The sequence below is a fragment of the Gymnoscopelus braueri genome (assembly GCF_963280865.1).
Source record: "Gymnoscopelus braueri genome assembly, chromosome: 14".
In the NCBI taxonomy this organism is placed as follows: domain Eukaryota; kingdom Metazoa; phylum Chordata; class Actinopteri; order Myctophiformes; family Myctophidae; genus Gymnoscopelus; species Gymnoscopelus braueri.
Window position 1 is genome coordinate 16,383,951 of NC_137619.1, and position 17,980 is coordinate 16,401,930.

Genomic DNA, 17,980 nt, shown 5'->3' on the forward strand with positions numbered 1-17,980 from the left:
TCAAATGCAGATTAACACTGAATTAAACACATTTTAAAGAGTAGCCTTGGTGATTGTATTTTTGTAATACTCGAGTAAAGTATAGACACCTGAAACCTCCACTTAAGTAAAGTTAAAGTATTTGTATTTTGTTACTTCCAACCTCTGAATGTTGTTTACAAGGTAGCCATTATATTTATACAACACATTGCACGTAAAATTTAACATGGACATTTCAAGTTATTACTAAGCTCACCTTCAGTATAAGCATCATGTTGTTTTTGAAAATAAGGATGTAAAGGACAAATGCAAGTGGTGAGCAAATTGCTTTATTAATAAAGGCTTTATCTATACACATGCAACTCCGTTTCATACAGTTGAATGCTGCAAGATAGACGTTGAATGATGATAGATAGAAGTTGAATGAAAGAATTTGAATGAAACAAGATAGAATTTGAATTAAAGATAGAAGTTGAATTTAACAAGATAGAAGTTGAATGAAAGATAGAAGTTGAATGCTGCAAGATATATTGCCATTAATTCACCACGGTGGATAACTGGTTAATTGGATTTTTTTGACATTAAAGAATTTTTACTTTTTTTGAAAACCAATTAGTCACCACATAAGCCATTCAGCGGCAGCGATGGAAGATGGAGGATTAGGACTCAGCGTCGGACAGTAGTCCAGCCATCATCGTCCGTCTCTTCCTTGATGACGCGACGTTCTTTGTCTTTGTCGTCGCGCCATGAGCTCTTTTCCCCGTCAGCATCAGGCTCAGGATCCTTTTCCCTGGGAGGGGGTCTTTCTCTGTCTTCTTTGCGCTCCTCGCGAGGCTTGTCATCACCAGCACGACGCCAAGTTGATCCTCCTATTTAAGACATAACACATCAGGTTGACAGGTTGGTGTCAAGCAGAATCGCAAAATAAAAGAAATAAACAATGATTGCAATTGTTATTAACCTCTTCAACCCTAGCATCCCTATTCTGGGGTGAACATTCAGCAAAAATATCAGATCTAAAAGCTCAACACGTTGTGAGCTTGTAGTGTAGCCCATGCAAATTATGGTCTACCAAGTATAGTGCCCACGGGAATAAGTACAATTAAATATAGGGTTTAAGTTGTTAAGGTTATTGGGCAATATACCATTTTAACAAACTAAGGGAGCTTTTGTCAAACATATTGACAAGAACTAGGTTAACTTGTTTACATTACCTGTTTGGGAATGAGCTTGGAGTTCAGTTGTATTTGCTTTAGTCACCAAACACTCCTCATACAGGTCTTTGTGGTATTGCGTGTCCTCATTCACTGTAAACACTTGGCTTCTGATTTTATTCATAACTACTAGGGGTTAGTATTGTCACTATAGCTTTCAAATGACTGATCATGAATAAATGAACTTCAGTACTGCCTGTGTTGAATCTGACAAAAGAACTGACAAGCATTACATGCAGTAGGCTTTGGTAAGCTGCTTTTCTGCATCAATGCATGAACCCTAGTGTCCCTATTCTTGGGCAAACATTCTGTGTTTAATGTTAAAGATATACATCCTGGTGTGGTTGGCAGATTCAGTCTCAGTTCAGAGGTGGAATAACGGATTGTAGTTTAGCATAACTAGCCAAGTGTTGCTAATGACAGGGCAGGCTACATTTAAAGATGGGGAAGTGGCAAACATTAACAAATGATGATTTTGACAATGGAAATGTCCCCCAACAGTCAAATATTTCCATCAATGAACATGACATCTCTGTCAGCCCTGATATGTCCCCAGAGCCAGGCAACGTAACAACTTAAGTTTGTTTACCTCTAATGGCACTCTCCATATACTAATGCATACATAATACAAAGGTTTGGTTGTAAATACCACCAAAATGTTCAAACCCTAAATAATAACATTCACGCCAGTCCTAATTGAAGAGTAGCTCACCAGTAGACAGACATGCATGCAAGTTACTGGGGTATAAAATAATGCAATTGCATCCCAGGCTATTGTGACGTCCATATTGTAGTATCAGTATACATTTAATATATGATTTAGCCCCAGTGTCAGTAGTCAAACAGATTTGACATTAAAAAAATGGTTGGTACAGAAGATTCCACAAACTCAAGAGTATCCCAGTACAACACTACTGACAACAATTACAAGGTAATTAGTGACATCTAGTGGCTGTGAGGAAAACACCACCTTGATCACCATCAGGATAGGATCTTTTCCAGACTGAGAGACACTTCTGACACAACATGGTGGCCTATTTATGCTAGAGAAAGGAAGGGAAGTCTGCACACTAATCTCCCAGTAGAAAATGTAATGAAGTTACACAAGGCCTATTTATGCTTACATACAATTGCCAAAATTGTGATCTTTTTTCAAAAGGTGTATGTGTCGGTGAATGTTGAAGGTAACTGCTACAGTGTCTTCACTTTGTGCTGGCTTGAACATGCAGCTCTTTCTATTAGAAGCTACAGAAGAGATGACGCACATGTAAAGAGATAAGTTGCTTTGTATGTTAAGATATCTTAACTAGAGCAACTTTGAGCACGCTTCAATGGTATACTAGGGTCAGAGCTGAACTGCCTTTAATCTATCCGAAGCCGTGATATTAATTTTAACTTTATCCTGTTGGATTCATCCAACATAATCGTATGTATAAAATATCCAATGTTGCTGGCCACCACAAAATCTATAATATTAATATCAAAACAAGTGCCACCTTAACTCTTTGACTGCCAGAGTATTTTCATAAAGTACTCCCCCAGTGCCAGCAATTTTCGTGTTTTTTTATTTTTATATTTTGAATTTTTCTCATGAAAATAATTTAAGGACACATAATGTAAAGACCCAGCACAAATCCGCCACTAGGGCGCAGCACATGACAGCTTGATCCATGTCGTTGGGTCTCTCTCACCCTTCTTCATAGATTAGACAAGGAAAAACATGAAAACGGATGTGACGTCCCCCCCATTGTTTTGATCAGCGAAAATTACGTTGTGATATACGACGGCGATGACTGATCGTCACCCAGACCATAGATTATAGAAGAGAACCGTTCCGTTTGTCCGTTATACCGTGTGAAAACCCGTTTATTTACCTATTTTGGACGAAAATGACTGGGGAAAAGAATCAAAAACCGGAAACGGAATCCAGGTCATGGAACCGGATGCAGATGTCCGTGAAGTAAGTGGAACTCGAGAATAACATTGAATATTAAGCAGCATAGCGCAATCAGAGATTAAACAATGAACGCGCGTCCAGCGCGTCGAGCGCGTCGACGGCCAACTGGACAAAGTAGCACTTGACGCGTTATCGCGTCGTCCGCAGTCAAAGAGTTAAGGGGGAACAATTACTTTGAATTCTACATGTAAACACGTTTAACAAAAGCCTTTGATCTGCAATGGTAGCCGATATAGTTGTGCTGATGAAAACATTTCCAAACCGGTCTCATTTTCATGGTCGAACCGGACCGAAGCGGTTATACCGACTTTGGTTACCCACTATATTCTGTGACTATATTCTGTACACTTTTCTTCTAATAAAAGCAATAGTAATGAGAAAGCTGGCTTCACTGCGTTCAAGTCGGCAACTGACATCAGCTGCGCTACATACAGTATGACATTGTTGAAATGTCCAAGGCTCGTGACTTGTGCTGCTTTGTTAATTTTCATAAATTATGACATCATGCTACATTTAACCGCTGAGCACTCAGTACATGTTTACGAAAAAATGCCCAAACGCCCATCCCTAGGTAAAGCCATAGTGCTCAACAGTGTTCCTAAAACATCAAAAGAAGACCGATGTGCCAGTATATGACAGGGCCCAGAAAAGGGAAAAAAAGGTTTTCTTATGCAAAATCAAGACGAGGGTAAATGAGATCATATTGAGAAGAAATATCAAGAGGGGGAATTTCTCCACACAAATTGTGAGTTGCAGAGAGCAGGCTTTGCTTACCTTCTTCTTCCTTCTGCTCTCTGGGTGGGGCTCTAATTTCGCGCTCATCACGGCGCACAACATCACGACTTTCAGCGCGGGGACGGGGCACGTCACGGGGCACGTCACGGGGCACGTCACGGGGCACGTCACGGCGCTCGTCACGGTCGGTGTCTTCGCGCTTCGGAGGACGCCAGCTGTTGGCGTCCTCTGTGCCGCCGCCTCCTCTTCTCCACACACTGGGCTTCTCCACAGCGGGCTCCTCTCTGAAAAGATTAAACAAGTCCCCAACCCAAAATTTAAAAACGACTAACAAATTTACACTTGAAGACCATCTCAATAGATTATGAGTCTCTGCTAACTAGTAACTGCAGATGGCGATGTCTGGTCAGTATTGGCTGTTGCCATAGCAGAGATATAATTACACATGCAAATAAAGAAAAAAAAACAAAAACAGGAGAAATAAAATAAAAAATTGTGATCAATCATCCCATCAGAAGAGTGGTAAAACATCTTTTTAAAAACCTTGGCGGTGGGCGACGCTCTCTGGGTTTCTCCTCTCCCTCTTCTTCGTCATCATCACCACCACCTCCGCCGCGGGGAGGGCCCCAACTTTCCTCTCGGGCCTTCTCTCTTTCACGCCAACCACCACCTGCTGTAGGAGCTACAAATTCTTGATACTTTAATACAAAGAAGAATAACGATCATAACAAAGCACTCCCAAAATGTTATCTGCCTCATGATGATGCTATACCATGCAGTGGCTTTTAAGTCGTTTTTCTTGGGGGGGGGGGGGGGGGGGGGTTATGCCTTTATTAGAGAATACAGTAGATTGAGACAGGAAACAGGGAGAGTGTGTCAGGGAGCGACAAGCAGCAAATCCGCCGCAAATCCGGACATGCTGTCAGGCATCAAAGCCTATGCGGTACACACCGTATCGGTGACGCCATATAGACTGCACCCATTTCCGCCTCACAAGATCTTACGCCATTTTGCATATTCCACATCCAAAACTCACACAGCTACACATTACCTCTGGAATCATGTGATAAACATGCAATATACAGATTTTTGGTATTATAATCTGATTGGCTACAATTGCCATAACTTTGCAGGTAAGGCCTGTTTTACAAAAAATGCCCAAAAACTTGATCGCATCATCCAATCAACCCCACACACATTAATGGGTCTCTAAAAAGGGAATTTTACCTAGACTAGAATTTTACCTAGACCCGTAGCAGGCACCACAAATGCTACAACTGTTTGTTGCAGAAACATGATTTCTTTATTGGAAACAAGACCGCAAGGACTTTCATGAACGGACCTGTTAAAGGAATTATCCTTATATCCTTTCACCAAATTAGGAATAAATGATCTTGGGTGTTATGTGACAATGACAACAGTTTTGATATCCCACACCGTTTGCCTGTCTTTTGACATCCAAAATTAGTATCTAAACCTCTGAAAGCACTTTCACTTCTGCCCATAGCAGGTGCCACAAATGCATGCATGTTGTCTAAATGTTATTTCCAAAGCCCTGGCTAGGCAACGCAGTCTGGCGGAGATGCACAGAGCACCGCTATCCAAATTGTGGTCTTAGTATGTACTAGGCCTGTCCCTGACTAAGGATTTGTTTAGTCGAATCTACATTTTATTTCAAAGGGCCAAGTCTACAGTTTGTTTTGTGTCTCCAGCAGAGTTTCTAGTGTCTCTATCTCTCTCTGAAAGAGGTTGCACATGAACTCTGCAGCCACACTGAGGCGCTCCAACACAAACAATACCAATACAAAGACTAGGAATAAGAAGAATAAAGTGGAAGTTACGTGTGGTTGCAGGTGTAGACTTGGCCAAAAAACAATGAAAAACATTTTTGGCCCTTAAAAAAAACAAAAAAACGTTTTTTTTTGTGTGACTAGATTCGACTAAGAGACACGCAGTCGACTCGGACCCCCCGCGACTAATTAGTCGACTATTCGACTAGTCGAGGTCAGGCCTAGTATGTACATACCAGGTTTAGCAATAGGCTTCCAGGGCTTGTCGTCATCGGCATCACGACGAGGTCCGTCATCCACACCTCTCCTGGCAACTCTGTCATCATCTGCACCCCTCCTGGGACCCCAGTCGTCATCAGCCCCACGTCTGGTGGCTCTCGGCTCGTCCATGGCTCTACGGGGCCCTCTGTCATCATCGAACCTGCGTCGGGGACCGCGGTCATCGTCAAAGCCACTGCGCTTGGGACGCTCTTCGTCAGCTCCGCGCCATGTGGGTTTGTCGTCATCGAAATCCCGACGGGGCGGGGGGGCTCTGTCATCTCCTCCCCTGCGCCTGAAGGGTGGATCTTCTTTCTCGTCATCGCGACCCTCCTGTTTCCGTTCCCTGGGAAATTAGACAGAAAGTGCTATAGGCCTTTCTGTACAACCACACTGACTGACAGATACTCCCTTTAACACATTGCGTGCCAATCGCGTAGTTCTACGCAAACCTAAATAATTGCGCAGCGTGCCAGTCGCGTAGTTCTACGCGAAGTGGTATTTTAAAAAATTTTCCTCGCAGTGACACATTTCATTGTAGGCCTCCCTCGCAGTGACACATTTCATTGTAGGCCTCCCTCGCAGTGACACATTTCATTGTAGCACACCGGAAATGTCAATCGAAGATTTTCGTTCCCATCCGCCGCCGCTCTAAAGCTTCCCCTAATCCGCCATTATTGTGGTGTCGTTTTTCTCCACGCTGAACGCTGTTTAATAGAAACTGCGACTACTGCAAAATGGACGATCGCCGATTGAAAATGTCTTCTCTGGGCCACTCACACAGCTACCCTGTGTGTCTACAAACAGTTGAACGCGCGATCTTAAGGTATTTAGCGAGGTCTGTGGCGAGGTGAAAAAAACCCAAAAAAACAACAATAAGTCGCTGGCACTGGTGAGTACATTATGATATTAAACTCTGGCGTCGAATGTGTTAATGTACAACAGCATTTTTAACAGCAGTTATGAGATTTTTAACAACCAAATTAATATTTTATTTTTTTACTTCACATTTTATAAAATAGCCAATCTACAAGCTCAAGACCCATTGTGAGCTGTTAATCTGTTATTTAAAAAAAAAGATTTTATAAGGGTTTCAACTATAAGGACATGCCCAAAACAGAGATGCTAGGTTGAAAGTGGTTAAAAAGCAAAAGGGCAATTGAGAGTTACGACACTCCCATAGACTTCCACTGTAAATGGAGAATGTGGAAGTAACTCTTGCCACAGCCTCGTGAGTCAATCTCTCTCGCTTCGGCCAATAGTTCCAAACACTACTGTGTAGTTCCAATAAATGCTGAAGCCCATTCGGTTTTAGCATCAGTTTCCAAGACATGCGTGCTACATGAACCACGTGATCGCATGGAGGCGAGATCAGCGCGTGTCTAACTCCCACTTTCAACGGGTCTGGTGTATACCGACAATCCACGACAAAAGAAATCTGTCAAAATGTTACATTTCGGAATTTACTCACCGATTGGAGGGGGTGCATCAGAAATTTAAGGAGAATTCAGAGTTGCATACCTGTCACCTCCAACAGGACGACGCCATTCTGAATCATCATCGGTTTTCTTCCTCCATCCTCCTCCTCCTCCTCCTCCACCACCACCACCACCCTCCTCCTTCTCAGACCTCTCAGACCACTCCTGAAAGGGGTAAATAATTCAACAGTCTTGAGACATCGAGGCCCTCGTGGCAAATTAGGTAAAAGTAATTTTGACGCCCGAAAGGGTCCTGAAAGCCTGTCTATTTTGATGCAATTTGAGTGATTTCTTTTTAATAACCTGCAAAAGTAATCTAGCATATTAAACATAAGCTAATGTCAAGTTGTTATGTTTCTAAATAGGAATGTCTGACCTTTGGCCTTGCCCCTCCATATCACATTACATTTACAGTACAATGTGCATGTCATTTCATGGAGTTAATTAACAGCAGAAATCCTGCGATGGAAAACAGATCAACCACATGAACCCTAGCGTTCCTATTCTGGGCATAATTCTACAAAAATGAATAAAGGGGACATAAAATAGATGATCTACAAGCTCACACCATGTCACACTGCGATGTGTTGAGCTTGTAGATATTTGTTGCACAACAAAGTATAAAGAATTTAAGTGGTTACGTGACACGCACCGGTTTGGCTGGTTTCTCTTCCGGGGCCTTCCTCTCCTCTTCACGACGGCGTTCGCGCTCCTCAATCTCCTGCTGACGGGCACGCTGCTTGCGCTCCTGCTCCTCAAGCTTAGCTAGGCGCTCCTGGTACTCCCTCTCCTCCTCCTCGCGACTCTCATTCTCAATACGCTCCTTTTCCTCGCGCTCTGCAATGTAATTGCCATTTTAAGTGGAGATCCCAAAGTCTATTTAAAACAGAATGACACCATCCAGTGAATTGTGAAGCACAAGGTCACGTTGCCACATGTTACCTTTCTTGAGTGATTCCTCATGGATACGCTGGGCATCTTCCTCTTTCTGGCGGTAGAAGTTGTTACGCCTGTCCTCTTTGCGTTGCTTCTTCCTTTCCTCCATGCGCTTCTTCCTCTCCTCAACCAAGCGCTCATCGAATGCTGACAGTTTTTCCTTTAAAGAAAGAGATAGGAGGATTTTAACATTCAAACCAATACTACCATGATAAACATCCTTCAAAGTAGTGGGTCTCTATTGGTCTTACCTCATAAATGAAGCTACGGGCTGCTGTTATTGTGGACACAAAGTTCTCTTTGTCCTCCATCATCCTGGACATGCGTTTCTTGTGCTCCAGAGCCTTCTCACGCTCCACCTTCATGTTGCTGATCTGTAACAATCAAACAGCACCGGACACTGATGATCACATTCTTCTTCATACTCATGAGGCATCCTTGATTTATGAAATGTTCGTTTCAAAATGTGTTAGTTGTATGTATATAAACGGCCCCGTTTATTTGAGGTGCTGCCTTACCCTCTCCTCCTCCTGGAGCTCCCACAGTTCCATATCCTTGATACGCTGCTCCTCATAGGCCTTTTTGATGAGGGGAATCTCCTCGAGGCGTTTCGCTCGCTCAAAGTAGTCGATCTGCAAGATATCCACAACACAGAGGTTAGTCCAAAGGCTACATCTAAACCACCTAGGGTAATGGATGTGATGCTTGTCTGAAATACCTTCTTCTCCTGGTTCTTTAGACGTTCCTGAAGTTCCTTCTTTTCCTTCTCCAACTGCTCCACCTGTTTGGCCATGATGAAGTCTGGGTCCAGCTCCTCCAAGTCCTGTGCAAAATAAACGTATATTAAATATTAGTCTCACCTTGAAACATTTGGTAACAAAGCCCAATTTCAATAGCCTAAGGACTAATGTGATCAGCTTTAGAATCCATCATCAATTTAACTATGACAGCAATCTTGAACGTTTTTCAGGCCAAGGGCCCCTTGGCTGAGAGATGAAGCACTGTCCCCCACAACATAATTGGAAAGACTGTGTTCCAATTAAATATTTTCATAGATTTCATAGATGAAATAGACTTTTGACAGACAAACATCAGTGTTGTATACATTTTGTTTGTGATATTTAGCCACTCAATACTGGTTCCCTCAACACCAAATCTCTTCACTGAAAATAATAGATCTACGAGCTTGTAGATCTGCTATTTTCTACGGCCCAGAATAGGTTTTAGTGGTTAATGTAAAACGAAAACCCTGTTGAAGACCTACAATCTATGACATTATTTCATAATATGAAATTAAGCCATTTAGACCTGAGGCCGATTCTAAACACTGACCTACGTTTTCTGAAAAACAAATTGTTGCTATATACTGTACACAGCAACAGGAGGGGTTCCTGTCCTGAAAAGGTAGTTATCATATGGAACAAAGTCAAGCATTCAAATACTAAATAATAGACAACAGACATTTAAAAATGCAACTAAAACCATTATTAAAGTTGAATTTCTTTGATAAATATTCTATCCACTGAAATTTCAATTGATCGTTTGATGCAAGGCATCAGTACCTCAATGTCAATATCTTTGAAGGCCTTGGCTCCCAGTTCGGTCTTCTTTATCTGCTCAAGCCGCTCGCGCACCGTCTTCTTCTTGATCAGCTCGTGCTCCTGCATGATGCGCTCCTTCTCACGCTCCTTGGCCTCCAGGCGCAGGCGATCCTCCTCTGCCTTGCGGACCTTCTGCAACTCAGCCTCGCGCTGCTCCAGCTCCTCCTTCTCTCGCGCGATGTTCAGGCTCTCCAGCTTCTCTTTGCGCTCCTCAATGGTCTGCCTGCGGGCCAGAATGCGCTGGTGCTCCTTGCGGCCATTTTTCAGGTAGGCAGCAATTGCCAACTGGTGCTGCTCCTCGCGCTCTTGCTGAAAAACGGACAAACAGATGGAAGCATGATGAAAACATGGCTGGACAGAGGTTTCATACATTCATGTGTCATACATAAACAATACACACATTCAGAGTTTGTGTCATACATAATATACAAAATATACATCAGTATTCAGAGTTCATCGGTGCTTGGGTCTGTGAGTAGAAATGTAATAATTTTCCTGTGTCTGCAAAAGTCATCTCCAAATATGGGCAAGGAAGCCCCATCAGAGCCGCATTGACTTCCATTACAAAATTTAAGTAAAATATATATTTTTTTAAAAGTATAAAAAATGCATGAAAATAAATGAGTTGAGGTACTTCTATGACATTTGTCGCCGATTGGTCCAGCAGTTTGTGAAATTAGCTCTGATACACAGATCAACCATCTTATAGACGGCTATACTGCTGCAGAGCCCTGCCGTAATAAAAACAGAAATTCCATGACGGCTGTGCTCACCAGGATGGATGCAGGTTTGATGACTTCGATGGCCTTGGCCAGAGAAGAGGACATGGCAGTCAGCTGGTTCCTGATTTGCTCTGAGGGCATGTTCTGCAGGAACGGACCGACTGGGGAGTCTTCTTTAGCCGAGTAATTCAGGTCCGAACCAAAACTCAAGGTACGAGAGCTATGGTCAATTCGAACCTGCAGGGGGAAAAAAATGAAATAGAAATTGTTACGGCAAACATCTTAACAATAGCCCAACATTGCTGGCTTTTTACTGTGATGAACTGTGGTTGTTGGACGTATCTAAATGTTGACCACAATATTCATCTTATATTAAAATTGGCTTAAAGGAGGACCAGCCGACCTCAACACTACGATTCAGACATATTGGTCGGATCGGCGGTTTGTTAAACCTCTAGTTTAACAAATACCTGAAAGCTCCATTATACCTTGTTGCATGCTGAAAATAGCTGATCTACAAGTAGATATGCTGTTTTTGGCGTGCGAAAGCAGCACGCGATCAAGCATAAATCAGGCCTGATCTTACCTGCAGATCACAGTGTCGGGCAGCGTCCACAATGGAGCGCTCCAGCTGGAAGGCATCCACGAATGGAACCAGGGTGGCCAGACGGTTGAACTCGATGCTCGTATAGATCTGAGCAACCTAATAACGTAACAAGATCACATATACGGTTACCTGCTTTTAAAAATGGTAAAAAAAATAAAAAAGGGTCAGGAAAAGTTTAAGTGAGGACAAGTCACCTGTTGTAGGAGCCGAAGGATGGTGTTACTCTGCAGGTTGGCGACATACTGCTGGAGGTCAGATTCCTTCTCTGCTTGGTCTTTCACCCAGTCCAACACCTGTGAGGAATGGGCTCTGATTAATACTTACTTCTGCACTGCAAAATCCTGAGTGTTCATTTTAACCGAGTGTACAAATGCAGACTAGTTTACCTTGGTCACTCTCCCGCTCAGCTTCAGTGGGTGGAATTCTACCTCCAGCCAGTTGTAAAGTTCCTTCACGTCAGGTACGATGTACTGCAGCAAGTTAAATCTCACCTAAAATCGTAAAGGACACACCACAGAAATCTGTCAACACAGCACACCCCTGACATACATATTTTTATTTTACATAGAATTTTAATGTTTTAAGAAATAAATTAGTAAAAACAAAACATTTATTAAGCTCGTTGGTGTGTGGTGTATATAATCTACCATGTCATTGATGAGACTCTGGCGTGTTGGTGGAGTTTGCAGGCCCAGCAGGGTGGCCAGTCTGCGGTGTTTCTCCACAATGATGCCGTCCATGTCCAGGAGGCGGGCGATGTCAGTGCGCTCAGGGGTGATGGGGATGGAGAGTGTGGCCAACAGGACCCTGGTGGACATTCTGTCATTTGCAAATTGAGAGAAACCATTAGTTTATACAGCCCCATTACCTGCATAGTAGGGCTGTCAACGGAGCTCAGAAATTACATTCGGATTAGTCTTTCAAAAATTCCAATTCCATTATTACTATCATCATTATTGCATTTTGCCTAGTCACCGGTTATTCAAGGGCCAATTATTTATTTGACAGACCTAGTCTAGCGCACAGAAACAATCAGTAAAAGTTATTTGATTTTTAACTTTAAATCAGTGTACAATGGTTGTACAGCGATTTAAATTAACAGAGGATTTTACTGTTAGGGCTACATCATTTACATACAATGGAAAGTGCAGTGGTGTTTCAAGATAGTGTATAGTTGAAACCCCTGAAACCCCAACAGCTCCCGATGAACAGGTTGGTGCCTTGCACGGTTCTCTCCACATCGGTGTGAATGCGTGTGTGAATGTAATGCATATTGTAGAGTGCTTTGGATAAAGGCGCTAGATAAATGCACCATGTACCATTAATGTCTGACCTACATCACAGCCACACAGTGTTAACCCATTGATACCTGGAATGCATCTGTGTCACTTTAGATGTCTTTGGCTATTCAAAAATAGAAGATATAAAAGCTCATAGCGCGGCACCGAGCGCCGCGCTATGAGCTTGTAGATCTGCTATTTTTGAAAAATCTTGAAAACATTTTTTTTAGATTTCTTTCCAAAAACTGTTATGATTTAGATTTTTTTAAAGAATAGTCTCAGTTCTTAATGGGTTAAACTGTCATTAAGGTTATGATGAAGGGCTCACCTCTGCATCTCCTCCTGGGTGAGATTCTTGCGCATCTCCCTGGAGAGATGGTAGAGTCGGTGGAGGGTGCAGGCATGGAAAAGAGCATTCCCAGACTTCCAGAACACAGTAGACACTTTGTTGTAGTAGTTGGCCATCAGCTGGGGTTTGGGAGGCTTCTTGGAGAGGGCAAACAAGCCATGGATGTCCTCAACGGCCTTGAAGGCTTCCTGGACAGACACATTAAAAATAATATTGATTCAGTGATTCTGTGACATCAATATCATGCATATGATAGTGCTTTCTCTGTAGCAGCCCGACATTTAATAATGTACAGATGTAAGTATGTGCATGTTTTGAAGGTGTTGTAAGTATGTGCACGTTTTGAAGGTGCATGTGTGACATGCTAGACAGTTGTCGTATCGTTTTTTATTGTGTTATCAAAACTTGACCGTGTATGCGTCTATCCATCAATCACAGAGAACATTGAGAGAAATTAAGCTAACTGGTGGATAAACTACTCAACATGCTGATCACAAAACCACAACATCTTGGGTTTCATTCCCCACTCAGAACTTGTCTTGCATGTCATCTCTGCTTGATAACTCTCTGTCTGGTCTCTATTCACAAAACAAGACAGTAAGACACTGTGGGATATTACAGTTAAGACAGACCAACCTGCCAGAGCTCCATGGCTATGGCACTGTCTAGCTGCACCAGGCGCGTCTCCAAGTGCATGGACTGACTCTCGGGGTTATTCAGGTTAATTGCTGTGCTCTGGTTGTGGTGGCGCTGGATCTGACCAAGGTGCATGCGCAGGTTGTCACAGAGCTTACGGAACTCAGCCTTGCGGGTGTACTGAAGGCAGAACTTGAAAGCTGCAGAAAACACAACAAACAGCTGTGTCAGGAAAGTGAACAATGTATAATTTGTAAAAATGTACACTTTTGAAAGTCACAGTGTTTGAATGAAGTAACATAGGTGCAAGTTGTTGAAAGTTACAGTGTTTGAATGAAGTAGCATTAGTGCAAGTTGTATTTAAATGCAAGATCACTGATTGGGACAATTGTGAAAATTCATCCTAAATAAAATAAATTTGAAATATACTATTATACTCTTACTTAATATTTTCTTTTCCAAGTGTCTGTACAAACATGTACATTGTTGTTGCAAGTAATTGGCTACTTAGTTCTTAACAAGTAGCAAACATTCATTTAAACACAGTAATACAATGAATATGGATAGAGAACGGCATGAAGCATTGTGTCAGTACCTTGTTGGGCAATGTCATGGTAAAGACGCTCCACCTTGGAGTTGTTACGCAGCAGATCCAGGCATTGGCGATAGGACTCCCACAGGAACTTCACCCAGGGAGTGAGAAGCAGGCGGTCTGTACGATCCTGAGTGTCCTCTCCACTCACAGCACTCAGAAGCACACTTTAAAAAAATATTCAAACAGCAGCTTAATGTCAACGTCTGTCAAGACCAAATTCAAACAGCAAGCTTAATGTCAACAGCTGAGACCAGATTAAACTATGAAACCCCTCTTTTCAGATCATGATGAGGAGAATGAGCATCTAGGAGCTTCTAACTTTAATATTGACCACACCCAGGGTCAATCACTCATCTACATCAATTGGTCCATTCTAAACCTACATTGTGTTAATGATGGTTCAACAAGAGATGTGGAAATATTGTTTGACACAAAATGAACAAATTTTCTTTAATTCAATTTAAAATGTTTTCAAATATGACAAATGTCACCTCTCTGGTGTCTGGATGTTGTCCAGATCCTCTATGTCGAGGACCATCTGCTGAGACTCTCCTTTGGCGGTCTCAGTCTTCTCCTCAGCCAGCTTGAGGTAAGCCCTGACCACATCCTCAAGGGATTTGATGTTCACCTATTAAGACAAGGCTTAAAATGTAAACAGTGGAGTCTGGAAAGTAAGTAAACACCTGATTTGTGTCAAAAAATAGTTCTTCAACATACCTGTTGGCAAATGTTCTTGTACTGGTAGAGCCCCTCTTTGGCCAGGTGGCTTTTGCGCAGATCCACGCAGAGCTCCAGGTACTTGAGCATAATGGGCTCGTGGATCTTCTGCCATGTTCGATGCTTCTTGCTCTTGATGACATCGTACAGGACATCCAAAGCTGGCTGCTTCTTGCCAACCTCCAAGAATTCTGATGAAGCATTAGAATTGATTGATTGAATACTTTAACAGTTTGAAAAAAATGCACAGAGGTACAGTTCCATACATAAGGATGCTAAAAGGATAAACCCAAGAAAGCACTATGGCTTGTTTCCATTGAGGTCCTGTGTATTCAATTCATACAGACAAACAATAATATGCAAAAACATCATGGTGCATATAAACGAGTAGTAATCATCAAGGAAAATATGTACAGTAAACAGTTGGGGGTGGGGCATTTCTGGTGATAAGCTTAGACTTTTTTTCCAGGGGCCAGTAAGAATTGTAGCCACCTGTAAGTGCTATTTTAGAGCGGTTTTGAAGGAGAGAAAAGGAGTCACACTTTTTTAATGACTGTTGGTACTAGGGCATTCCACATTTTGGTAGCATAGCAGTAGAGCGAATTTAACCCTTGTTAGAGCTGAATCTGGGTTGAACAAGATTTGTGGAGCTCCTTCTGGTGTTGTGCTTGTGAGCATCTTTAACGTTTGAAGTAGTTTGACAGGTACATGGGTGTCTTTGTGGTGTAGTGTATCTTGTAGACCAGGCCCATTGCAAGTTGCTGTACTCAGTCCCATCTATCCTGAGCCATCCCACCCTAGCAAAATGAGCAGGGGTTAGATGAGTTGTAGGTGTAAGGCCAAGCAGTAGCCTGATCAGTTTGTTTTGGGAAGTCTGTAGCCTTCTTCATAAGGCCTTTGTGGTGCTATGGTACCATGAGGTGCATGCATAGTCAAAAGTGACATTGGATGGGTGCCCAAGCTAGAGTCCTCTATGTATTCCTCCTGACCAGAGGAGAGATTCTTTACAAAAATCGTGTTCTTTAGTAGCCACATTTGGAAACTCACTCTCCACGACAGATCCGAGATATAGTTCTTTGGTTGACTTTTATGGATTACTTTGGTTGCCATTTTTTCACTGGAAAGATATTCCTCTAAAATATAATCCAGGTAGGTAATTTCCTCTTAACTTGTAATAACATTGAATGAATGACAAAAACATTGATTGCCATTACTATTCCCATGTTATTATCAAAGCCTCCAGTGGTTGAACCTGACGCCAACCCCATTGTCATTACATTGGCCACACTTGTCAATCCATCCATATGTTTAACCTAGCTGATTAAGGCCCACCACCAGTGCCACATTCACATGACATTCATGGAAAATAAATAGAACATCTTGTCAAGTAGCAACATCTAGCCATCAACACTTTGATAACCGTTGTTCCGACACCTGAAAGCATCGTCAGCAGATGTTACTAAATCGCATCCATATGAACTTAGGACGGCTGGCCCACTAAACAGGACATGAGACCGGCCTAGCCAGACAGTGACTGCGTGCAATATGGCCTCCCCGCCATTCCAACGGGACTTAGCGTTTAGCTTGTTAGCTTAGCATTAGCTTGTTAGCTGCAGAGGCGGCACGTCAACCGGGGAGTTTTTTTTTTTTTATAGCTTAGACTGCCCTCTTATTCCTTGACGTCTTGGTGAAATAGACGTCTGTACTCACCGTTTGCTCGCTTGAGAGCATTTTCGGGCCGTTGAAAGTATGCCGGCATGGTGGTTTACGCGTGTAATGAATGCAGTAAATGCACTCGACCAGCCGGGCAGTGGAGGCAACGGACACACGGTGCTGAGAAAGGATGGAGGAAAAACCTCGTGAGAACGAGACAAGCGGCCTATTCCGGGTTGCCAGGTAGCGAGCATATTATCCCCCTTCCCCCCACTAGGCTATACTGCTGTACTTTATCATGATGAGGGAGGGCAAAAGTATTGGTATAAAAAGGTACTTAAGGTACCGAAAGTAGTCATTATGCAGAATGACTGTCCCATTTCACAAGTTTTTAAATGTATACAATGTATACAAATCTGTTGAAAATATCCGATCTACAAGTTCACAATGCGTCACGATGCTACGCATTGTGAGCTTGTAGATCAGATATTTTCAAATGACCGAAATACTGGGCTGAAGTGGTTAATATATGTTTTGTAATATTAATAAAAATCTACAAAGTAACTAGTATAAAGTTTTCAAATGATTGTAGGGGAGTAAAAGTACAATATTTTCCTCTGAGATGTAGTGGAGTAGAAGTAAAAAGTACCGAAAATTGGAAATATTCCAGTTAAGTAAAGAAAATCTCAAAATGTTACTTAAGTGCATACAGTACTTGAGTACTTAGTTACTTACAGCACTGTAATCAGTGACAAGTAAGGCATTATCCCCAGACAACAACAATGCAAAATGGACCAATTTAGAATGTTTATGTTGTGAAAAGTGTGAAAAGTTAGGGAACAACAATGTTGTCACATGAGGTTTAGCTCGGTTAAGCTTTCAAAAGTTCTATAGATGTTAATATACAAAGTTAAATGGTCTGTTTGTAGGTGTGGGAAAGGCTATGATGACCATTTAAGTTGAAAAGAAATAAGGAAAATCAAATGTTGAATAAAAACATTTCTAAATTGATAATAGATTAAATAATAGTTGGTGAAATTGAGGTCTCCTCAAGGGGGTTTCTACAAACCTGGCAGTTCTATGGGGAACAACCACACAAAGTTCCCGTATGTTCTCTTCTGAAGGTGCGTTCAATGTCCCGTCTCAACCTGGTAATTATTATGACTGAGGTGAGATCTTAAAACAAAACGTGTGGATCAAATTGTTAGAATATTGGTTAATTTGCTAATTTAAATCCAATCGGTTTAGACCAGGGGTCTTCAACGTTTTTCAGGCCAAGGACCCCTTAGCTGAGAGAAAGATGAAGCAGGGACCCCCCACTACACATTGTATAAAATTGTGTTTCAGATTAAACTTTTTCATAGATTTCATAGCTTAATTTACTATTATGTGTGTAGTGTGAATGAATGTTCTTTGTTTATTCCAGACATTTAACCACATAAACCCTCAGTACTTACTAGTAAACCTGACCTT

General features: G+C 42.1%; 1 protein-coding gene across 1 annotated transcript; it reads right to left on the reverse strand.

Moving 5' to 3' along the window:
• Nucleotides 1–292: 292 nt before the first annotated feature.
• On the reverse strand, nucleotides 293–16,718 carry eif3s10 (eukaryotic translation initiation factor 3, subunit 10 (theta)). The gene is made up of 22 exons (XM_080449318.1): nucleotides 16,565–16,718; nucleotides 14,855–15,045; nucleotides 14,629–14,765; nucleotides 14,138–14,301; nucleotides 13,543–13,742; nucleotides 12,886–13,094; nucleotides 11,925–12,096; nucleotides 11,664–11,768; nucleotides 11,472–11,570; nucleotides 11,257–11,373; nucleotides 10,722–10,907; nucleotides 9,910–10,257; nucleotides 9,066–9,170; nucleotides 8,866–8,979; nucleotides 8,599–8,721; nucleotides 8,354–8,507; nucleotides 8,064–8,248; nucleotides 7,455–7,576; nucleotides 5,912–6,279; nucleotides 4,429–4,567; nucleotides 3,925–4,169; nucleotides 293–848 (listed from the first exon to the last, which is right to left on the reverse strand). Exons 1-22 carry the CDS (start codon nucleotides 16,611–16,613, stop codon nucleotides 646–648), a joined length of 3,735 nt encoding a protein of 1,244 aa, XP_080305444.1. The 5' UTR covers nucleotides 16,614–16,718; the 3' UTR covers nucleotides 293–645.
• Nucleotides 16,719–17,980: the final 1,262 nt, after the last annotated feature.